We start from the raw sequence: 24,975 nt of genomic DNA, 5'->3' as shown, positions 1-24,975 counted from the left end.
AATATATATCCTGTGCTTGTTGTGATCCAGAAAGATTTTTCTTTCTTCAACTTATTGAATTGGGGAAGACCAGATAGGAGAGTGTGATCTTATACTGAATCCAACTAATTGGCTTTTTTTTTTTTTTTTAATCAAGTATAGGAAAAAAATTGAACATAAGAGTTAATTTGTGTGTAAGGAACTTATAAGGATTCTATAAATAGTACTTTGCACTTTAGAGTTTCTTGCTGTATAAGTATGACTTATGCCAAGACCCTGTAACAATTTAATTTGTTTAGAGAGGTTAATACAACTTGAAAAGATAGCCACAATATGAAAAAGGACTTGATGTATTATGAGTATTTGGTTAAAACTTTTCAATGAGTATTTTTATCTGTGGGTGTGGGTAGTTATGAAACTTCCTGCACATGTATCAAAGACATTGCAACCACCCCTGGGAGGAGAACTGAACTTAGCAAGTGTTATATTTTATACAGTGCGTTGATATCAAGATCAGTAAGCAACATCACTTAAGACTTTCAAAGAAATTACATATAAGCTGTCCTTGATCATGATACTGTGGTCAAAATTCTCAAGACTTTGATAATGGGAGAGAGTTTGAGAGATTTTTGTAGTGATACAAAAGTTCTGCTGTGGTTTATAGGGAAGAGTATAAAAATCATTACTTTAATCAGTTTTATAACATAAGTAGAATCTCTCTATGAAGTCTTCAAATGGAATGTGCATAGAAAATGCAAAGCATTATTCGTTTATGTTTATATTCATTTATAGCAAATAATTACAGGCAGATTTCTTGTTTGGCTTAGATTTCTGTCAAAATAGCAGCACTTCACTTGGGAGAATAAATACTAATTTTTCTCTTAATACTCCTCTTCAGTTCTCTAATTTCTGTCTTGAAAAAAGCCTGTGAAGGACAAAATCCAGCTGTAGTAATTTTATTTTGGGGAGAGGTCTCTAGAATGTGATTAGGTCATATGAAAGCTTAAATGGCGAAAATGATGTACAGTGTATTTAAGAGGACAGCAGGGAAATGGAATTAGGAGGGCATTCTGGGTTACTGCTGCTTCCTTTCCACTTCTGCTTAACAATTTGTCTTGGATCTAGTTGTGATCTCTGAATCCAGAAACATATGACAGTAACACAGCTTGTAGGCTTTCTTGTTAAGCTTGTCCGGACTGTTGTTTACCTTCTGTTACTCAACTGGGAAGGAAGGCATGAAATTTCTGTCTGTGTTGGCATTGTCTATTTTTTTAAATAAAACTTAAGAATGAGTAGGGTTTCTTGCATTCAGGAAGAATGGTATTCATGGAATACCTCCTTTGAAAGTTTGCAGAAGTGCATGTACCTGGCGAATGACAAATACTGCATTTTTAGGAAGAACGTCTTCTCATCCATGTTATCTCCTTCAGCTTAAGTCTTTTTCCAAGTCTTTGGCACTGTGTAATGCTGTTCAGGGTATTCTGTTCTTTGAGGGCTTCCTATAGCTGTCCCGTCTGAGGACACATCCATACTCTTATGGAAGTCCTTTGTGTGTGCACCGAGCTATGTGTTTTCTTCGCAACGGATGAATGCAAGCTTAACAAAATAATCATGTAACAAGTGATAATTATTTCTGAATAGTCTTACATTTAAAGGCAATCTGTCACTGTCACTTCTTTTTTCTTATACAGCTTTTCATGCAGATTGAGGCACTTTTTCCAAGGAGATTTGGAACTTGGAGTGAATATGCCAAAAAATACTGCAATGCTCGTGTCAGGTATTATTTTACTTGCCCTTCTATTTTCCTGTGAATGACTTAGATTTTGGCTTTTTTCTCATGTGAAGTAAGAGAATTCTAAGTCATACCTCTATTACTGTATCATACCATCACTCTTAGAAACCCAGGGTCAGAAACTCTCTCTCATTCCACTAAAGAAAATTAGGGCCTTGCAGGGGAAAAGCACCACCTATAAGAAGCATCCTGCATAAGCGTAGAAGATAGCTTGGCATCCATGCAGGGCTTGTTGCCAGAGTGTTTAGAACTGTGTAGGAGGAGGGTTAAATAGATTGGAAACCTTGCTCAAGGAAAAATTTGGAAACTATTAGAGTTTGAGAGAAAGTTCAAGTGGCAGCATTCTGTTACATAAAATTATTTACAAATTTACTGTCATTAGTGTGAAGTGTATAGGTGTTACTTTTACAATTGGAGCTGGAGGCTCAGCTAGAGCAGAAGCTTAGGAGTTTCTGATTCTCAGTCCTATGCCCATATCATGTAATCACCTCCTTTCTTACTATACTTCCTATAAGGTCCAGTCTCTGCTATCCCATCACACTTGAGAGAAAAAGACTAATACTCGTCTCTGTATTTTACAGATTAATTGAGTAAAAGTAGATAAAAATATAAAACTCTCAAAAACAGAGCAGTGTATTTGTAGTTCAGTTTGAGGAACTGAATGTAGGTATTATAAATTCTTGTCCACTGCCTTGCCTCTCATTTGCTAGGTAAAATTGGTTGTTATGCTTTTCACACACGTGCCTAGTGACTTTTAAACTCATTTTTACCCCCTGTGTCTTTTGTGTGTTTTCATGTTTCATGTGTTGAAGTTATTAACTTCATGAGGACTTACTTTCCTCTGGCTTGCTTCCTCCAGGTTTAATGATCAGTTTCTCTAGATGTACTCTGAAACGGAGGGAGGGGGATAGCTAAGAAGCTCTGATTTAAAATACTTAGTTTTACTCATTTCAATCTATGCAACAGCGTAACACAGTCTAGAACAAAAGAAACTGGGAGAAGGGAAGAACATTGTTGAAATCTCTTAGCTACAATTTCATGTATATTCAAAACAACAGATTTTGCCAGCAAAATTAGCCAGCAGCTAGATTTAATTTTTACAGTAATAATTATATAGTTTCATCTTCATATATGTTTTTGTTTTCCCTCCATCATCTGCATTTTATCAGTATTTAATTTCAAATAACATGGAGCAGTGCTGTCTAATTTTCAGACAGAGAAATGCTATTTTTTCCCATGATGTTTTGACTGAATGCATCTGTAATTTTCACACCACAAGTGTGCGTGGGTACATCATGGTTAGCTATTCAATCATAGATGATTATCTTATTTTTGGAATACCATAAATGTAATAAAAATCAAGTTCAGGGTTTGGCAAGCTCTCAGTAAATAACTTTGTCTTCATGACTTGCCTGAAACAAAACATCCTGTGGTAATAAACTTGATAGGACTATTTTATGCAGCAGTTGCTGTGAAAATGTTTTTTAACTTAGGTGTTCCTAGACACCTGTTTCTAAAGATGAGGTCCAAAGTATTTCTGTGAGTTCTTGTCTACCATTAATTTATATTCCCAATGGTCAGGCTGGGGAGGAGGAAACCTTTCTAAGGACAGCCAATAGATAGACCCAAGAAGAGGTGATATGAACAGATGATGTACCTATCTTCTGTCTCTATAACATTCTGAGTGTGTTATGTCAATACTTTACCGGTTCAGAAACAAGTCCCTCAGCCCCTTTCCAGACTGATTCTTGGGAGCCAACTAAAACACTGTAGATAAGCTCAGTAAGGCTTAAAACTATTTAAGTAATATATTTCTTAACGATATAAAATTAAATGCTTGCAACATACTCTCCTGTCCTTGGAAGGTGCTACCTGAGTTTTCATCCAGAACCAGTGGAATCTGTCAGGCTAGTTATTGTGTTTGAGCTTAAAAACAAAACAAAGCAGGGAGAGGAAAAAAAGAAGAACGAAGACTAAACTGATAATTCCTTTCTCCTTTTAACCTTTAATCTCTTTTTAGCCTGAAACCTATTTTCTCTATTTAACCTTGCTCATCAAATATTCCTACATTTAAAACTGGTACATTTAGCCTAAAAACCTGTTCCAGCTGCAACCAATAAGAAATTCTTGGGGGTGGGGGTTGGAGGGGAGAAAAAGAATATTAATGGTTATATTTACAGCTCTCATTATTTTATCAACTGTTCCCCTCTGTAGTATAATGAAGAGCATTTTCGTTATGGTATATATTTTTTCATTTTTAGTTTTATCAGTAACACTTTTTAATGTAAAGCTATAATACCTTTGAACCATGTCTTTAGTTCCTTGTGAGTTCTGCCTTCAGTTCAAGATGGCATTCCAGTGATACGAGTTTTAAACTGATACCCGAAGCTTCTGCTTCCTGCACAAAGGAAAGTATAGCTGTGATGAGATAGAAGACTGTATGCATCTGACTGAAGTTAGGCCTGCGGGTATCTGCTGGGAAGTTTAAACAGCTCTAAGACTCTAACGTTGGAAGGAATCAGACAGAAAACAATCATCTCTCTGGCGTAACCGGAAACACTGAAAGTCACTATCCAGCACACCTTCATATCTAACAGTGCATTTTAAAATTAATTATGTACTGAAGGTTTCTGTTGAAATTGGAAGAATTAGTTTTTACCTTCAGTGTTTATTTTTCATTTTCAGATTTTTTGGTAAAAGAACTCAGTGGGACTGTAGAGGAGCTTCAAATTTAGAAGAACTACATCAACTTTTAAGTGAAATAATGATCAGGAGACTGAAGAATGATGTTTTAACTCAGTTGCCTCCCAAAGTTAGGCAGCGTATTCCATTTGACCTCCCACAAGCCGCAGCTAAGGTAAATTTTTTTCCCTTTTGCCAGAAACACATTTGTTAGTAATGCCTATGTATGCATATGTATCATATGTATACTGTAGGCATATGTTGACAAGCTGATGAAGTATGAGCTAGGTAAGTGGTGGATTGAAAATTGACTGAATTGCTGGACTCGGAGAATTGTGATCAGTGGCACAAAGTCCAGCTGGAGGCCAGTCACCAGTGGTATCCCCCAGGGGTCGATACTGGGGCCAGTACTGTTTAATATCTTCATTAATGACCTGGATGACAGGACTGAATGCACCCTCAGCTCACTGATACCACAAAACTGGGAAAAGTGGCTAATACACCAGATGGTTGTGCTGCTACTCAGAGGGACCTCAACAGGCTGCAGAAATGGGCAGAGAGGAACCTTGTGAAGTTCAGCAAAGTTGTGCACCTGAGGAGGAAATAACCCCATGCATCAATACAGGCTGGGGGCCAACGAGGTCAAGAGCACCTTTTCAGAGAAGGACCTGGGGGTCCTGGTAGACAGCAAGTTGAACACAAGACAGTGATGTGCCTTTGTGGTGTAAGTGGTCAACGATATCCTGGGCTGCATTAGGCAGAGCATTGCTAGCAAGTCAAGGGAGGTGATCCTTCCCCTCTGCTTAGCAATGGTGAGGCCACGTCTGGAGTGCTAGGTCTGGATCTGGGCTCCCCAGTACAAGAGAGACATGGACAGGCTGGAGCCAGTCCAGCAGTCACAAAGATAAGGGACTGAAGCATCTCTCATGAGCAGAGGCTAAGGGAACTGGGACTATTTAGCCTGGAGAAGTAAGGCTCAGGGGGGATCTTATCAATGTGTATAAATACCTGATGGGAAGGTGTCCAGAGAATGGGGCCAGACTCTTCTCAAGTGATGCCCAGTGGCAGGATGAGAGGGAATGGCCACAAACTGAAACAGGAAATTCCACTTGAACACAAGAAGACAATTCTTTACTATGAGGATGAATGATCACTGGAACAAGTTGCCCAGAGAGGTTGTGGAGTCTCCATCCTTGGAAATACTCAAAACTCAACTGGACATGCTTCTGTGCAACCTGCTCTAGCTGACCCTGCTTTGAGCAGGGGAGTTGGACCAGATGATCTCCAGAGGTCCTTTCCAAACTGAAACATTCTGTGATTCTGTATTTTTAAAAAATGTAAATCTATAACATACCATCTATTTTATTCCTTATTTTTAAAATATAACATGAACATGACAATTTTTTTTGCATCAGATAATTATGAAAGTTGCCCTAATTTTAGTATGATCATTTTAGTGTATATTCTAATCCCCGAAGCTTTATCACACTTAAGAAATAATACAGCTAAGAAGACAAAAACTCAAATTCTTATAGCAGTCTCTCAGTTAAACCATAATGCTTATCCATAACCTGGCTTTTTCCACTGAAGCCCAAGAATGAAAAAGTCTGTTGTCTTTTCCATTAGTTTTTGAACCCCTTAGTTACTTTCAGCCAAATTTGATAGAGTTGTCAAAAGTACTCAGTTCCTGGACATTTCATGCAAATGCATGATAAGGTAGAGTATGCTTTGTACCATCTTTCTAACCACTGATCTTTTCTCCCAATTAGGATTTGAATACGACTTTTGCAGTGTGGGAGAAGTTAATGAGAAGTCTGAATTCCGATGCCACTGAAGGCCACTTTGCTCAAGTCATGAGTCTAATCACACGCATGTATAAAGAAACAGCCATTGCCAAGGTAAGCCTGGAAGCCTTCTCTTAGTATATTTAAAATACCCAGTGTGTTTTAACTTAGATACAATTAATTGTATTGGCCTGAATATTAGATGAGGTTGACTGGTTTGTTTTATGTTTGCAATATGGGGAAACATTCTTGTTTTCCCTATATGTTTATGGACTAGACTGAATCCCAATGTAATAACCTGAGCTAAGTGTTAAAACTGTTGCTGATTATGTATCCACAAAGCCGACTGAGACTGTCCAGGCATAGTCTCCTAACAGCACTGAATGCACCTCCCAGGCTGAGGAACGTACTGAAGGTGGCTGCTTAGGGAGCTGTGTGTCGGCAGCTGCTGCCGCTGCCCCGGCTGCCTTGTGTTACAGGACGGTGCTGGTGCAGCCCTTACGCAGCTTGTGTTCCATCAGTGCTGGCGGTTCTCCCCAAGGGCAGAAACACCCGAGTAATCCTTGCTAGCTGGTCTCTTTCTTTCTCATCAAATGGGACCCCATGTTCATTTTTTTCCTTCTGTACTGCTACAGCCTAAGATGTGAGGAAAATAAGTTAGTAACCAGGCTTTTACACACCTACTTTTTAGCCTGTTATCAGGCTTCTTTATAGCTATTTTTAGAGAAGGTCAATTCTGCAGGCTGCAGATCAGTGAGAGCTGAGAATCTGACCAACTACTTCAAATTTTTCTTCTCCTTATCTTAAAAATATCACTGCTTGGTTCTGTGGCTTTTTCTTCCCTGCTTTTCTAGTGTCTCCCCTACCCATTTTAGCCATTTTCAAACAGGAGGCTGAAAGAGAAAGAAGTTTGAGGACTGCTATACTAAGCACTGCATGAACCACTGATCACTGATTAATTTTATTAGTAACTGTCATCGTTATTAATTTAATAGTTTTTATAAAAGATATTGAAAATGATATTTGAAACAAAAGAACTGTATGAATCTTTAAATAGAGCAATCTTTCATAATTACAGTATTATGAAAGTAACTAGATTATTCTTTCAGTTTTGGTATGTGCCTTTAGGGATAGAGATACAGAAGTTCTAATTAAATGTTACATTGTCCATTTAAAATGTGTTTATGGGCAGAAATCTGTTTTTTTCTAATATGACTTATAACATCAGATAATATATTTTTAACTTAAATATTTTTATTTACATCTTAATCCTGAAGAAATGGCATCTAACTGCTCAATCTTTTGTAGATAAAGTTTTTTTTCTCTAGAAGTATGAGATAGGTCTCTCTGTTAAGACATAAACTTACAGCATTATTTAAAAAAGGAATTTGAATAATTGTATATTTACCAGTGCTAGTGTTTGATAATGTCTTAGAATGGATAACAAAAAAATTCAGCCTTCTACTTTTTCATATCACAGGAAATTGAAGGATGTCAAAGTTAAAACTGTCTTTTTGAACATTTTGTATGTCTAATACAAACTCACTCTCTTCTCTAGGCAGGAGCAGTAAAGGACTATATCAAAATGATGCTTGAAAATGACAAATTAAAGTTTCTAGTTTTTGCTCACCACTTAAGCATGCTTCAAGCCTGTACAGAGGCTGTTATAGAAAAAAAGGTAATGGTTTAATATATGTATATTCAACTTTAATATTAAAGCTTTAGAAGTACAAATCAGCTGTATTTGAATTCAGTAGAACTGCCTGTGCTACAGACATTCATGGAGTTTAAGTACATACAGGTCAATGTCATTGGATTAAAAGGACTGTGGAGTTTTGCAGAACTGTTTTATATTTCAGAGAGAAAGTAAACACTCGCATCTATTATGATGCATTATTATTGAATAGATGTTGTAGTTGGTTGTTTCCCAAGTTTCCCACCAATGTACTTCTGTTTCCTTTCTTGGTTTTGCAGAATGCCATCATCTTGCTTGAACATTTAATTCAAAGCAGTAAAAATGTCTGCAAACTACCTCCGTATTATTGATCAAGGACTCTCAACCATTGCTAGGGAACAGAGGCTTAATTTTTTAATAATAGTAAGCTATTATTTTGCAAATGCTTGAAATTAAAGAATTTTAATAACTCCTGTCAGTGGAATTATACATTCTTCTGCAGAGTGTTCCATTTTAAGAGCCCATGATCTTTCTGTGTTCCACTTTTGTAAAGAGGGAATACTATATCTACACTTCTCTAGATGTAACCCAAAGGGTATGAGATTTACTTCTATCCCCATAATAGGAACAGAACAAATATTTATGTATTGGGGGGTGGAATTAGGAGGGATGAGTGATTGTGTCCAAAAATAGACAGGGATATCTGTATTTTTGTCTCTATCATGATGTGTTATAGGCTCGCTACATACGAATAGATGGGAGTGTTCCTTCTGCAGAAAGAATACAACTTGTTAATCAGTTTCAGAAGGATCCTGACACCCGAGTTGCTATTTTGAGTATTCAGGCAGCCGGTCAGGTAGGTTAAAAAAGGAAATATGTGAAATAAGAAACTTAAAGAGTATAAATATTAAAGTCAGTTGGTGACTGAAGATATGTATTGAAGGCAGTTCCTATGATGTATCTTTTGCAGACTCATTTATTCATTTTTTGCACTGTGTAAACTGTTTTGAGCCTCCATGAAATTACTTAAGCAAAATCAAGATTAACAGCAGCATCTCATACTTGAATAATTAGTGAAAACTCTGTTGCTCTAAAAGTACCAGATTAATAAGAAACAGATGTTACTTCCACAATGAAAAGCCATGTGCAGCATTTGCAGAATATTTCAACGTTTTCTGAATCTTACTAACATCTACCTGAGGCTCAAGATAGTAATCAGTGTAGGATCTCTTATCCAGATGGTCCCTCCCATATAGAAATGTTTTGTACAGACAGCATGTGGCTTTTTTTTATTATTTTTTATTTTTATTTTTTTTACTTCTGATATTCAGTTGTTTGTGTGTAGAATCTTTTTTTCTAAAATACATCTACTTACTAATTTTGTTTAGGGTTTAACTTTTACTGCTGCTACTCATGTTGTGTTTGCTGAATTATATTGGGATCCAGGCCATATTAAGCAAGCAGAAGACAGAGCGCATCGAATTGGGCAATGCAGTTCTGTAAATATTCACTTCCTTATTGCAAAAGGAACACTGGATCCTCTTCTGTGGGCCATGCTGAATCGTAAGGTGCGTGTGGTGGAATAGAACCAAATAATCAAGAACTCACTATGCTTAAGATAGCATTTAAGTGCAAGTGCCAAATAACATTTTTCTTTTCTACTGTCCTAGTATTAGACAGACTGATGCACCTAGAATTGCCAATTACCAAAATGATTATTGTTTTGAATTACTACTGAATTTCTCACTTTACAAATGCTGAATTGAATTTGCAAGAGAAGCAAACTGAGTGAATTTAGATAGCTAAATTTGTTCCAACATACGAATTCCTAGGAAACTCTATGCAAGTCTTCTTTCTGCAGGCCAAAGTTACAGGCAGCACCTTGAATGGCAAGAAAGAGAAAATGCAGGCTGAAGAAGGTGATAAGGAGAAATGGGATTTTTTGAGTTTTGCTGAAACCTGGACCCCAAATGAAAGTCTAGAAGACTGCAGAAATGAACTTTTATTTACACATGTAAGACTCGGAGCTTAAGTTTTTTCAGTGTTTTTTCATTAAAAAAAAAAAATCTGATTTCTTCACTTATGCTTTGTTTATACTGCAAAATTTACTGATAGAGAAACACTAAAGGAGTGAAAAATTAATGCCATTTTAATTTCAAAAATTTAGGTGAAGCTGGAGCAAGTGATCTGCTGGGTCTAAATGTCATCTACAGGCTATGGATTGGTCTTTATGTTATGTTTTAGGTGACTGACCCATCCTCAGAGTCAGACAAAACCGGATAATTTTTGTTTAAATTACAGCTTCATTAGTAGTCAATTAAATTCAATACAGTAGTTCTAAGAAACACATTTAAAGCCTTTCCTTGTAAGGGGTGTCATCAGAAAAGGCACATAACATGCCAGTTCTGTGTATTTGTTCTTTGATAGTGCTGTTTCAGAATTTTGATGAGAATATTGAGAATATTTTCTAGAAAAGAGGAGAGCAATGTTGGATTGCTTTTTACATTAGTTAAAAGAAGTTATCTTTTATTTCTGTGTTTTAACAAAAATTAACTCTATTAGGGACTACTATTAATGGAGAAAAATGATTATAATTTTTAACAGATTCTGATGCCATAATTATAAGGTTTACGTTTTTTTTTCCTCTTTCCTAGTTTGAAAAGGAAAGACAGCATGACATACGTTCCTTCTTTTCCCCAAAATCCTCCACTGAGAAGAAACGCAAAATATTTTCTTGTAATGAACCATTAAATCTTGCTTCAGATTCACCTGAAGTCACGAAAGAAGAGGATGCAGAAAAGAGCCATGCAAACCTGGATTCCATAGGAATAAGTGATATGGATTCAATTTGTCATAAAAATACCTATGAACCTGAAGCTAAAAGATCCAGAAGCATAAGTGGATCTACTCCAGTCAGCTTCAGTAAGAAAAAGAAAAATTCTTTGGCTGGAAAAAACCCCGCTTTGTTTACAGAAGAAAACAATCAAGTCCTTTCTAGTGGCTTAAACACTTCAAGCAAAAGCATGGCTTTAGATAAAGTTTGGCACTGTGGTGTTTGCAGTTACAGTAATAACGAGTTACTCCCTTACTGTGAAATGTGCAATTGCCCTCAGAGCAGTAACGGTAAGCGACCTGTGCTGCACAGAAAAGCATGCATATTCTGTTCCGGTTGTGATTTGCTTCAGAGACTATAGTTTTTTTAAATGCCTACATATTCACAAATCCAGCCAAATTATGAAGAATGGTACCTTGATGTGTGCAGATACCTGTTAAGTGATCTGTTTTCATAAATTCTTAATTTTGCTTTCTCTGAGGCTTTTTTACATATGCAAATTTGGTATGAATGGAAAATTCAGATGAATATTAAGAGTATAAATTCTGTGAGCAAGAGTATTTAATGTTTGTGCTGAAACCAATTAAATGATACAATTTTTTCGGTAGTTGATGATGTGATATAGATGTGTTATTGACTCTAGTATGGTATATTTGTCATGAGAGTCATTACCTTGAAAATATGACATTTCTTTCTCCAACAGGACAGAATAGATGTCTTTTAATAAATTTATTTAAGCTATCTGGAAACTTAAAACATGTTTTTATAAATTAATTTCTATATTTATGTTGTTTAAATAGGAAAAGGAGGAATAAGGTTGTCTGGGGTCTTTTTGTTGTTGTTGGGGGGGGGGGATTGAGTTTGGGAGGTTTTTTAAAGCCTCTGTGTGCTTCTGATATTATCTCAAGGACAACTTCTAAATTTCACAAGTAGAAAACAGAACAATGCTTGGAAATTATTTAGTGTGCTTATGCTATACAACAGCTGCATACAATACATAATTGCTAACCACAGTATTTATTGCATGCATTTTGACATTAAGCTGAGCGCATGAAATTGCATAAATGGAACATCTTGTTCCATATGTTTATTTTCCTAATATTAAAATTAGCATGTAAGAGATGCTTATTTGCCATTACTTATTGCTTATAATACTGTTTTTTTCATCTAATACTTGAGTGATAAAACTGATTTGCAGAAGTCATTAGTGGTAACATCGAGTGTCAGCAAAGGAGAAGGAAGGTGCAGAACCCTGACCTCACTTCTCGGTGGTTCATCCATCCACAACATTGCCAAAGATATTGAAAAACTTACACTGTCTGGTGTTGCACTTGCTCCAGAAAGCGGGAGCATTTGGGCAGGCAGACCAAGTCAGTCATTTTGCATAACTCTGTAAACCCTGTTCTGATAAACACTTCCAGAGCCATCCACGTTCTGCAGCTTTCCTTCTCCTTTTATTCCTACCTACATGACACATGTTTACCAAGCCCTGAAGTGAATTGGCCATTGATTTCCTGTGGAACAAAGAAGACTGTAACTACTTCTGGAAAATGCTGTTGGCTCTCCCCACTGTTAGGGAGCAAGAGCTAACACTCACTTCATGAGCAAGAGTAGTTCTTGCATCAGAGTAATTTATTTCACCGCCATTGAGCTTTGATTTCTGAAATGTGGTAGGAAGAAGGAAGAGAAAACTTATGCATGCTTCTCTTGAGTAAATATTGGCATTTGTACAATAGTATGCCATGTAGTTTCCTTTCTTTTTAATAGTAATATAGGGAGTTAGAAGCTTCCATTTCAACATAGCTAAAACATGAATGGTTTGAAATTTACCTTAAATTAGTCTGTCTAATTTGTTTAGTCTCATAAGGGATTGGGCCATAATAGTACTAGAAAATAAAATGTGATTTCTTTGTATTTCAATTACATAATATTGTCTCCATGTGTACATTGATTCTCTTTTTACAGGAAGCATTAATGATCACTTTTCTTGTTTCTCTAGCTGTAGTTAAAAGAAACTGTGAACCTCCTACTAGCCAGACTGAGGAAGATGTATCAAAGGACTCTGAAAGAATCGGAGCGAAAGCAGTGGGCAATGAAGAAGACAGAAGAAGAGGTTTTGTGGAAACAGCAACCCAGCAGTCTGATGACGTCAGTGAACTGGAAGCTATGGAAACTGAGAATGAAAGTGAAAAAAAGTGTGAAGAAGGTAAAGGAAAGTGGGACTCATATGAAATGAAGTTCATAATATAATATCTGTGAAACTGAATTAAATGCTGCTGGCATGAAGAATAATTTTTTAATAAAAAGTGCACATTTAAAAGACAGAGAGAGGTATATAGGCTAACCCATGGCTTTTTATTTTTAGCTTAAGATGCCTATTGAATTTTCAAGAGGGCTGAACCCAGCCTTTTCGTACAACTCCTAAGTTGTAACTCATATGGAGTTTTTGGTTGACATATGAACAGCTATCAGATTAGGCACCCTGAATCTTAAGTTAAAATGTATAATTTTATTGAAGCTTGTCATGGTATTTACTTGTGTCCAGGACAGCCATGGGCAAAACAAATAGTAGTTAATTGAATGGAAAAGTAAAATGTACAAATATCTTAACATCTTGCTGCTTTAGCTGTGGATCTTGTGATGTCATATTGTTCTGGAATTAGATACAGAAACCTAGTAGGGTATTCATATATATTCTCTTGGATTTTGTTCCATAATTTCTGAAAATTTGGAAAAAAGAGTTTTACAGTGTTCATACAAAAATGGTTTTGCATGTACACAAAACGGAGAAGTTTCATAGAGAACTTCTTAAAAGAGGGGTATGTTATTACTTTTAACATCTGAATAGACTGAATGAGTGAATGATAGAGAAGACTAAGGGTTGCTCATAGCAGATAATTAAGTATAACTCACTATGAATATATCTATATTTGAATCATGTTCTTATTGAGCTAAGTACCCTGTAAACCTCTATCAAAATGTTTTAACCTAGGCATGAAAGATTTAAGAAAACTTTCTTTTAATTTCAATTTTATTTCTCTTTTTAGAAGATGTAGATAAATCAAATATGTTTCCAGTATATGATGGGCTTATGTTCTGTGCAAGCAGGAATACTGATAGAATTCACCTCTATACAAAGGTAATACTGAAAAACATATGCATCTGTGGTATTATCATGCATCTGTAGCTAATCACTTGTTTCTGAAACATCTTACCTTGGGGGCCTGAATTTATTTGGAAGGGAGAATAATCCGTTTGAAAAACGGATAGTTTTTTCTAGATTGTACTACGCTGCATCTGTAAACAAAACTGTTTCCTTGTCCAGGATGGTGAACCACTGAATCATAATTTCATTCCTTTGGACATACAGTTGGATAACTGGGAGGATTTACCAGAGACTTTCCAGCAAAAACGAAATCGTTCATTGGTAAGAACAAATTTTATTGGGACAGTAATATAATATTTAATTTGGAATGCCTTTTTTTTTTTTTCCTCTCTCTCTCAATAAATGCTGAACATTTTCTGTTTCAGGGCTTGGGATCTAGGCACAGTTTCATCAATGCAAACAGATCTTATAAATGTTGATGTGAATATTAACTATGCAGTCTGTTACTTTGGCAAATTATCATACCTCCTGTTAACATTTTTGTAGATGGAATCAACTAGGCATCACTTAACTTCTCATTTACAGGATTAGTAACTAACATTTGTAAGTCAACAAAATAGCATTTTAAAGGTTATGAATTAAATGTGGCACATTGTGAATAAAAATGTGCTAGATTGTATCAGAGCTACAGTTCTGGGTAGACCTCTGCACTTTTGACAGAATGTTCAAATTGGTGTAGGGTGCAAGTACACTGAGACATGTAGCTTCTCTTACTTCTGTAATAAAGATTACATCCAAAATGGCATTTAAAGAGAACATTAACACAGTTAAACCAAGGACTCAAAGTAAGGAAATCCAGAATTTAAATCAAGCTGTGCAATGTTAGCTGTTCAGAATAGTCGTCTTACGTTTCTGCCATTTCAAGAGAAATGTAACTTGGAAAATCAAATTTTGTCATGTAGGAACAAAACCGATTCTTTTAGTAGGTTCTCCAGCAAGACTTGAATTCAAATTCATGGGACAGATACCTGACTATGGAACCAACACTTTTGTGAAGCAGCTAATGATAATGGGTAGCACAGATTTTGCAAAAAAAAAAAAAAAAAATTCACAGCAATTTACTGGACTGTAAAGACATGTTAAGAAGGCAGAAATCCCCCTACTGTTGGTTCCTTCTAAGTCAGACTTTGGCTGAAAAAAGGAGCGATTTTGCTCAGCTCACCTACTGCAGGTGTATTTTGAGCTGACTTTGATAAAGAATATTTCTCTAAAATGAGGCATGTGTAAGAAAGGTAAAATCTAATGAGTCTAGCCACAGCCTCGGAAATACACTTGATGTATTACAGGCAACTTTATTAGTTTCATGGCTGTCTCTACTACGTAGAGCTGTGAGGACGTATGTTCCTGCATAAAACTGAAGTCACAATTAAGTCCATTTTGAGAAATATATTTGTTCTTCCCATAGCAAAACTGTTAGTTTGGCATAAGTAACAGTCCTTGTTCAAAAACAGCTTGGTGCTGACTATTAAAGATTATTTTAAATCATTGAAGGAGAAGATTGGAAGAACAGAATGGAGAGAGAGAAGAAAAAAAAAAAAAGCCAAAACAAAGCTAACTACACTGGTTCAGTTGTCATATTGTTACTGTTATTTTCCATTGCAGAGATAGGGTGGGGTGAAATCCTTTTTCCCCTACACACATCCTCAAGTGAGCAGTCATTTTATTAATTCTAAATTCCTATGTAGGAACACTTTTTTTTTCTCACTTCCTGACTTTTCTGTGGTTATAATTATTGAGGAAAGCTATTAATCATACCATTTATATCAGTTTGCAACTTCAATTTTTTTATGTGGCTTCCCAGCCTGTAAAGATGTCTTAGATTAAGTGCCAGAAATAATGAAGTTCCTCTGAGCCCCTTTATTTTATTATACTTCTTTCAAATTCTGAATGCAAAATAAGGAAAGGTGTTCAGTATTATGCTATGCTCTCCGTTTCCTTTCTGGAGTACGTTGTTTAACAGCACGTCAGTATTTCCTTAGGACCCTGTGGATGTGTCAGTTTGAGACTGCTGTGAAAGAAGTTGAATTGCAAGTTCAGCTGGAGAAAACCGTTGTCTTTTGATTATTTGCTGATAAAGCATATCTCTACTTGACAGTCATAGATCTTTCAGTATGCTTCAGTGGAATGCCACAGAAAAGAGTATGGCAGTATTGACAGAAAAATGTGCATAATTCTAAGATATTTTGGTAGTCTGCTTTCTCATTAATTGCTAATTTATTATAATAGTTTTTATTAAGTATATGAGTTTTCTGACACTAATATTGTAAAGGAATATAATAGCCTTACTGCACGTACGTCAGTGATTCTGTGAGAATTTTACAAGTTGGAACATTTATTGAGAAAACAGGGTGATACCTAATTGGATAGAACAGCCCTTTGAGTTTACCTGTGGTTGTCTTTTACACTGTCCTTACAGAGTGTACGCTCCAAATTGTTAATCTAGTGTTAAACATGCATCAGAAGGTTAGAGGAAAGAAGAAAGGTGGTCTATAAACCCCCTTGTTAAAGTCACTGTAGTGAACTCTCCTTTTCTGAACGGCTTAGTGCAACAGAGATACGGCTCTCATAAGAAAACTCTCTTCCCTGTTCTTCCCATTAGCAAAGTCTTGCTTGTACAAGAAGGGCTTATGTGAGGCGCTTTCAAGAATCCCTTCTCGTAATGCTATGGCTTAGACTGATTAAAGGCCATTTCCAGCCTTCGTGCGTCAAGATGTTTCTCTGGAGAAAACGTAGTCTTCACCAGTACAGTGATTTCTGTGCTACCAGTTTTTCTGGCCTAACTATTCCGATTAGGGAGCATGCTTTATTTTCTACATTCTGGATCAACATGCCTATCACAGCAAAACTAGGATTATAGATGATGCCGGAGCATCATCTAGGTTTTTCAGAGATTGTTTTTTTTTTTTTCTTCTTCTTTACTACTTTCTTTCTTTTTAGTGTATGTGTCAAATGACTTGAAGGGACAGTCTCTGATCATGCCAGCTTTTTCCATCCAATTTTGAATATACAAATTTATAGCACCCTTTCACTGTATTTAAATATTTCCATTTAATGCCTCTTATGTTGCTGACAATAGCATTCTCTACTAGATACTGAGGTTTGTGAAAGAATGGAGTCATCTAACAGCAATGAAACAGAAAATTGTCAGAAAAAGTGGTCAGATATTTTACAGTCCTGTTCTTGCTGCAGAAGAGATGTCTAAAAAGCAGTCAGTGGTTAGCAGCACAAAAAGGTATGGTTTTCATTTTCTTCTTCTTACTAACTGCTGCAAGAACTTGATATATTTTATGTAACTTTTAGTTCAAAAGAAAAGTAAGGTCAAAATATATCTTCTTGTCTTTCCATGCCTGCAAGTAGGAATAAATTACTAGTTCCAATCAATGACACAATGTTTTATTCAGAATTCACAGTCTACTCCAACTCTTTCTCATACTCATCTTTTTCTTTAAATAATTTTCTGTCCTGTATGGATGACATTTCTCAAAACCATTGTTTTCCTTGCTGGGTGTCACTGAAAAGTGGTGGTGGTTAATCTTTAAGATCTAAATTTACCTTTCTTCCCACTTTTGTTCCTTTCTCTGATAATGGCAGTCTCTTCCCTGATCTATTTTTGCATCTTCAGTGTTGTCATTGCTCTTTGCAAAACTTCTCAGGCGTACAGATTTACTCATCAAGGCGCCTCTACAAACTATCTAAAATCTAATTTTTCTTCTGAATCCCTACTGTTATTCTCCAGGGTGGCTATATTTTGGCAGTAGGTAAGAATTCAAGTAAGTAAATAGCAGAGCTTGTAATTCCAGTAATATAAGAAGGACAAGTAGCAGGAAGTTCAATAGTGTTTCTTAATCTGATGCTTGATTGTTTCCTTCCACAAAATACAAGAAAAATCTAACTATATACCACCTTAGTGGTATATATACCACCTTAGTGGTATATAGGGTTTAGCACCTAGTATAATACAGGGAAGGTATATTGATGAGAAGTTGCCTGAACAGCAGTGTTTTGAAGAATGACCAGAGTGAAGGGATTTTAAGAGCTCTGGTGTTTTCTATGGTTTCACAATAAAATGAAGAAGCGAGTTCAAAGATGAACTAACTGAGCAAGGAGTCCTCCAGAGCTTTTAAAGTTTCCCATATTATCTAGAATATCAGTGATACTTCATCTAAACGAAACAAAATGGCTTTCAGATTTCAATTTCAAGCAATATCAAATCACTTTCACCTTTTTAATTATGGTGTATGTAAAACAACTTATCTATTTGCTCAATAGAGCTGAAGCTGTTTTTGGAAAAAGATATCTTATGTAACGTGGAAGTATTACAGAGAAGCACATTTTCGCCAAACTTTATTCGTATGACGTGGGAAACAAGAAATATTTTAACAGAATATGCAGTATCAATCTTGCTGTAGAAAAGAGAGTGGATATTCTCTGAGGGATACTGTTGCTGTTGTAGTACAATACCAAGTATATTGACAGAATTTTGAATTTTTAGGTATGTGACCAAGGAGGATGTTGCAGCAGCCTCACTTAGCAAAGCTAGCAGCAGCGGGGGCAGCGTTCGCCTCATCTCCAAGGAAAGCAGGGTTTGTCTGAAGAATAAAGATGCGTCTATTGAACAAACTGGTCATTCCACAAAGTAGGTTTATTAATCTAATACAGTGATTATACTGTTTCTCCATTAATTTTTTTTGAGGAAGTAAAATAATTAGTTATGGCTGTTTACCTTGCTGAGGTACAGTGTTTAGATTGGAAACTTACTGTAGTGCTGGTGGGCTGTGTTTTATTCTTATAACAGATTACATCTGTTGTCTACTGATATAAGTACTAATTAATTGAGTCTGATAAAATGAAACAGGAAAATAAGCTATGTTATTAGGGAAACATGAACTTTAGCTCAGGCCTGCTTCTGAGGTCGACAGCAAATTTGGGACACCAAATTTTCTTCTATTCTGCTTCATAATTTATAATGAGGGAGAAAATAAAAAAATTCTATCCATAAAAGGCCCTTGGAAAAAATTCAACCTGGGTAGGATATTCTTTCAATTGAAATTGGTATTTTACAGAAAAAAAAAAATCTAATGGATGTATGCATTGCATAAAGACTACTGAATTGTATCACTGAATTTGTGCTTTTTTAGTAGCTGTACTCTTTCTCTGAACAGGTTGCTTGTGGAAAATGGAAAAGATCCTTCGATTCTTCATTCAGATCAGGCTGAAGGTGAAGGTTCCTCCCTATCCAAAGGCTATTTGCAGGCCCTGGATAGCAAAGGGAACCCGCTTTGTCTCAGCTGTCAGCAGCCAACGGTTCAGCTTGGCCACGGCTGCCAGGCCCCTGCTTGGGACACGCGATTCTGCTCTCACGCGTGCCAGGAGGACTTCTCGATTCGCTCCAGTCAGAGCTACCTTAGGACCAAAGTGTTTGAAATTGAACGCGGTGTTTGCCAGTTTTGCAATCAGAACGCCCAGGAGCTTTATCTCAGTATCAGAGATGCGCCGAAGATTCAACGTAAGAAACTTCTGGAGAGTTCCTGGATGTCTCGCCTTCCCCTAGGACAGGTAATAATACTGGCTTTTAAGCAGCAACAGCCAATCTGTGTGCTCCTGTAGTAGGCAGCTATTTTGTTTCATTTGTCAAATACAAACTATTAGCTACCAGAGAAATCCAAAATGATGTTCTTACAAATTTAAAAGAGAGGGTTACACTGCACCAACAGAATAAGGAAAAAAAAAAGAAAATCTTAAAAAAAAAAAAAAAAAAAAAAGTCTTGGTAACACATTTTTCATCCCTGAAAGAGAGAGGTGTCAGAAGATTCCTTAGGGATGTAAATATTGCAATTGATTTTACTTGAAATGCACTTGAATGAAATGCATGTTTATGAAATAAATTTTAAGAATGTAAAAGTAGTCAATTTGAAAATATTGCATAGCTACGATGTAAACATTATTTTTAATCGGTATTCGTTCTGTGTACACGGAAGCCATATTACCACTGAATGGAATGGGGGATTTCTCGGATATATTTGGAGACGGACATTGTCCAAACTATTAGTTCTACATTCTCCTTTGGATATACGGTGTGTTTAGCATGTGGAACTCCCCTTGTTTTCTGCAGTGTAGCCTATGTAGGTATGAAACAAATGCTCAAGGACCAAATATTGTTCATATGTCCATGTTGAGCCTATTGTTTGTGGCAAGCGGTGGGACTTAAGACGCTTCCTGATAACTGAACGCGTGCACGCTTTTATCCTGTAATAATGTGTGCAGCAGTGAAAGGGGACTGAGGCACACAATTGTTTAGTATTTACTACAGAGCAAGAGCATATATGCTGGCAACTACTAAAGAGCAGCTGTCATACTGTACAGTCACCTCGTCCCACAGGGTGTTGTCCATGCTCGCATCCAAAAACACTGAAAAGGAGAAGAGGGGCAGTAAGGATACCCAATCAAATAGTGAAATACATGTTAAATTGCAACTGCATGAGTGAGTTTTAATCTCATTCCACATGATAACTTCACCTAGGACCAGATGAAGCTGCTTTTGGGATAAAAACAGCATAATTACCAATATACAGACAGAACTGAAGACCATCATATTAAATTAAACCAATAAGGGATGTAATTATAACTTAACTGCACAAGAAGCTAACCGGCATACTAAACTAGGTTATTCCTACTTTGCAGAATGTTCAGAAGGAGCTTAACAGAAGTCAGTTATCACAGCACTGTCTCCTCAAAATGCATTAAAAACTGACACTATTCTTTTCTGGTTGTCATTGCTGCTGCTTTGACTTGGAGGCAATGGAGCAGGAAGGCAGAACATTCCTATGTAGTGGTATTTGTATTCAGAAACTAAAATACAATTTTATTTGCTGCTTTTAAGGGTTGAAATCCTAATTCAGAACTTACCTGTTCTAAACTGTTTAAATAAATTCTGCTGACACCTGTTTAAACTTGCAAAAGAAAAATCATCACTGTTTATAATGATCGTAGATTTAAAGTCAGTTTTGTATTACTTGCAGCTTTTGAAAATATAAGCCCAAATCTAAAAGACTGAGATAAGTAGTTTGGGGGAGATTTCATATAACCATTTAAGTAAATTGAATTATGATATGCTGTGTTTAAGTTACAATACTCCTTAGGTTTTTTTGGATACTGTCATAGGGCTTTGTTTTGTAGGGTTTCTCAATGGTCGTTATTACAATTCCCATTAACTCAATCAAAAACTTAAATGATAAAGATCTAGTGAGAGTCCAGTTCTTTCATTTTTGTGATGGGGCCTTTTTTTTTTTACTTCAGCATTTTTACTTGTGTACATTTGTTTTTAATATCAGCTCTTGATCACAGAATCACAGAATGTTAATAACTGATGCTAATAAAATGGGATTAAAGATAAATTATTGTGTCTGTGAAGACAAACTGAACCTTTCCCTCTGTTTTTCCTTGGTAAGGGAACACATTAGAATGCACCTCCTCTTGATCCACTGTAACGTGCTTCAGTATGCTGCAGTCTAGGTGAAAATATGCAACCAGAATTACGGTTCTTTGTTGTCCACTGGAAATAACAAAAAAATGCTAACGCTTATTTCCCTTCTCTCAGTTGAAAACTATAAATAGCTACTTTCCTGAATTATTTTCTTGTTCTTACTATAGAATATGTGTAGTTCAGGAGGAATATTTAACGCTTCCACTGTCATGTCCTTTGTTTCCTGCAGTTGAATGAAATTATAACAAACCCAACAGAAGGCCAGTTTTGGCAGGTGGATCATATCAAACCGGTTTATAGTGGAGGAGGACAGTGCTCCCTGGAAAACCTTCAAACTCTGTGCACAGTCTGCCACAAAGAGGTTGGTATCATCCGAAATTCATCGTCTCCTCCTGTGGAAATGTTGTGTATGGGCATCACAGCAGTACCTGTGTAGTACTTCACTACTTAGAATCACAGAAAATCCTAGGGCAGAAGGGACCTCTGGAGATCGCTTAGTCTGACCCCAGCTCCGAGCAGGTTGCTCAGAGCAGGTTGCTCAGGGTCATCCTGTGCAGGCAAGCGTTGAACATCTCCAAGCATGGAGGCTCTGCAGGGTCTCCGGCCCCTAGTCAGCACCTGAGTGCCCTCAGGATGAAACCTCCTTCATGTCCCCTGGGAATGCCCCCACACACCCCTCTGAGAAGAGCCTGGCTCCGACCTCTCTGTGCCTTTCTTTGGGTCCCTCCTCAGCTGTCTCATCTCCGATGGAACAACCCCCTGCCCATACAGTCATTGCTCTTCCTTGTGATCCTCAGTACTCCCTCCCCATCTGCGGCTTGCCGTGTGCCATCGCTCAGGTGTTGTGACTGGAAAGCTGTGCAACAAAATGGGAAATCCATCACCTCAAAACAACTGCCTACTGCTAGCTTTACTCCATGTTTGACCTGTCAAGTGCTGGGAACATGGAGCTAAGTACAGGTTTTCTCCAACAGGAGACACTAAAACTGTCTTACAGGTAGTTGAGGACTTGACATTACATTTATGGTATAATGCAGTTACTACTTCCTGTGTATTTTATGGGTAAAAGGCATTGCCTGACATTACGGATGAGGAGAGAAGCTACTAGTAGAAAAGCTACTAGTAGAAACTACTTTAGTTAGAAATGCTTCTCTGTTGTTCATTCAGGGTTTTTTTTACTCACTATTGGAAGCTCCTCCGTGCTGCCTTGTCAGCGAGGCTTGGCGTTAGCTTTTTCTTCCCTCCAGGAAAGCACCAGTAAGGATGGACAGTACCATTATGATACAACAGTTTAATCAGGATTGGGAAAATGTCACCTTAATAAACACATCTGCATTTTATATGTTGTCTACTGCAAAATTAGATTGAAGAAGTTTAACCTGAGAGCTAATGCCTTCCCTGTAAAATACTGTTGCCTAGTAACATAATATTTACTGAACAGATGCATCTTTCTCTTTTGCAGAGAACTGCAAAACAAGCTAAAGAAAGAAGTCAGATGAAGAGGCGTTCTTTAGCTACAAAGTATGGCTGTGATATCACAAAATTTTTTGTGAAGATGTAAAAATGCAAAATATATTCAGCTGCATCGTAATTCAGTTTTTCTTATGCACTGATTAAAAATAATCTTTATAGTCTATTATGCTGCTAAGAAGGAAAAAAAAAGTGAATTAAAAAAGTAAATCACTTCTTAAGACATTTTGCAAGGACCTTGGAGGACTGCATAGCACTTGATCATGGTAATAGTTTTATAGGGCTGTGATTTAAGAGCTAAATTTCTGGATATAACCTTAATGCAATTTCAATGTATTACTATTTTCATGTTACAATGTAGTTGCACCTGTAAGAACTGGAGGAAATTCTGCTGAAACTTTTGTTGTTTTTTAGTGTTCAAGTGTATTGGGTGATAGAGGGGATATCTGAACCAAAAAAAAGATGATTAAATTAAGATATTAAAGTTACTGGAAGAAATCCAGGCCCTGATCTCTATTATAACAAAATAGCGTAACTGATTTGTCTCCTAAAATAACTGTATCATACCTCCATACAAATTAATAGCAGTCTTGGGAATACTCTAATCAGCTATGAAGGACCTATTGTTGGCATTGGACCTGACTTCAGAAAACTTGGGCATTTAGAATTAATGTTTATTGAAATCAGCTTTTCTTTAAAACAGCTTGTGTTTAAAATGTAATTGACACTACTTGGTAATATCCATTGCTCCCTATTTCTTCAAAAGGTAACTAACTTCTGTGAAAATGCTATGGTCACAGCATAACTATTTTGTTCTGTTTAACAAATAGTCCAAAATAACCAGCGTCTCTGAAATTTTAAGTGTCTTTCTTTCAGGTTACTTTAAATACATTTCTCTTTCTAGTAACTTTTTTAGTGGTTTATATAATAGATTAGTATTTCAAAACATAGCAGGATTGAACTGGAGCAAGCAGTGAATGACACAGCAGATTAAGTAGTTTGGTTTTCACTGAGAAGGAAATATACTCAACCACCAACCTTTGCAAACTCTTGTTTTAAACTGTTTCCCCTTGCCTCTGCAGCTCCCCTGGGGAGGAGGAGTGCCAGAGCCAGAAAGCCCTCATGGGAAAGGGTGAGAATTAAAAAAGGGATGTATGCTATCAGGTCAGTAGTAGGCTCATATGTAAGTGACAGGCATTTTGAGGTTGTGCAGTCTCCTTCTCTGGAGATACTCAAAACCCGCCTGGACATGATCCTGTGCAACACGCTCTAGGTGACCCTGCTTGAGCAGGGGGGGGTTGGACTAGATGATCTCCAGAGGTCCCTTCCAACCTCAACCACTCTGTGATTGATTCTTGATTCTAAAAGTGCTACAGGATTCTGCCATTTCAAGTAGATGATGCTTGAGCTTTTTATTATACTTACTTACAAAGAAAATGTTAAAATTTTAAACACTCCTTTTGTCAGCCTTTTGTACTGATTAACACAGGAAGGTTGTGAATGCACCATTTTTACATAATGGTAAAACTGGTAGACTGAGCAAAAACCCAAGTACTATGTTTAGATGTGTTGTAAATAGACTGATTTAATGAATCTTCCATTCAGCAGTTTAAAAGACCAAGTGATGACAGCCTGATCACTAGATAAGGGATTTTTAAGTTTATGCCACCTTTAGAAGAAACTATATTTTAATGCAAAATTCATTCAGAGATTAGGACAACATATCAGGAGGGGAGGAAAACAAGGGACTAGGGAAATAAGTTGCAGTTAAGGAAAACATCTACTGATTAGCTAAGTGCAACTTCTTTTTAAAAAGCTAGACAGACAATAGCTAAATTGGTCTTTGACCACACCCTCCCCAAGCTACTAAAGGAATTGCATGAAAAAGCTAGAGAACAAAATCCTACAAGATTTTCTGTGAAGAAAACCTCTTTATCCTGAAAAATATATTTCTACTTGATACAATTTATCTGAGAAACATTCTACCAACTGTCCTTGCAGGGTAATATGTGGGTCCCTACAAAGATATGACTATATTAAGTACAGAAAGTTAAGTTTTAGTCACAAGCAATTTTGTTCCTAGGTAAAATTATGCAAGTATGATATTTAAA

The 24,975-nt window shown here is 36.7% G+C and overlaps 1 protein-coding gene across 8 annotated transcripts in view; it reads left to right on the top strand.

The window, feature by feature from the left end:
• The window catches only part of ZRANB3 (zinc finger RANBP2-type containing 3), a 56,163-nt gene extending 32,330 nt beyond the window's left edge, over positions 1 to 23,833 (top strand). For 3 of the 8 annotated variants that reach the window (XM_067299373.1, XM_067299375.1, XM_067299374.1), the window contains exons 7-22: positions 1,671 to 1,756; positions 4,457 to 4,628; positions 6,223 to 6,351; positions 7,796 to 7,915; positions 8,649 to 8,768; positions 9,301 to 9,480; positions 9,774 to 9,926; positions 10,567 to 11,035; positions 12,745 to 12,951; positions 13,793 to 13,884; positions 14,071 to 14,172; positions 17,001 to 17,143; positions 18,404 to 18,547; positions 19,074 to 19,467; positions 21,624 to 21,755; positions 22,857 to 23,833. In XM_067299373.1, coding sequence (XP_067155474.1) covers positions 1,671 to 1,756; positions 4,457 to 4,628; positions 6,223 to 6,351; positions 7,796 to 7,915; positions 8,649 to 8,768; positions 9,301 to 9,480; positions 9,774 to 9,926; positions 10,567 to 11,035; positions 12,745 to 12,951; positions 13,793 to 13,884; positions 14,071 to 14,172; positions 17,001 to 17,143; positions 18,404 to 18,547; positions 19,074 to 19,467; positions 21,624 to 21,755; positions 22,857 to 22,955 — 2,742 coding nt within the window. In that variant the 3' untranslated portion in view covers positions 22,956 to 23,833. The remainder of the gene's footprint in view (positions 1 to 1,670; positions 1,757 to 4,456; positions 4,629 to 6,222; positions 6,352 to 7,795; positions 7,916 to 8,648; positions 8,769 to 9,300; positions 9,481 to 9,773; positions 9,927 to 10,566; positions 11,036 to 12,744; positions 12,952 to 13,792; positions 13,885 to 14,070; positions 14,173 to 17,000; positions 17,144 to 18,403; positions 18,548 to 19,073; positions 19,468 to 21,623; positions 21,756 to 22,856) is intronic. The other 5 variants (XM_067299381.1, XM_067299379.1, XM_067299382.1 and 2 more) reach the window with 5 other exon arrangements.
• The last annotated feature ends 1,142 nt before the right edge of the window (positions 23,834 to 24,975 follow it).

The sequence above is a fragment of the Apteryx mantelli genome, chromosome 6, assembly GCF_036417845.1.
Source record: "Apteryx mantelli isolate bAptMan1 chromosome 6, bAptMan1.hap1, whole genome shotgun sequence".
Lineage (NCBI taxonomy): Eukaryota > Metazoa > Chordata > Aves > Apterygiformes > Apterygidae > Apteryx > Apteryx mantelli.
The sequence above is the reverse complement of the archived record's forward strand: the minus strand, read 5'-3'. Positions and strand labels throughout refer to the sequence as shown.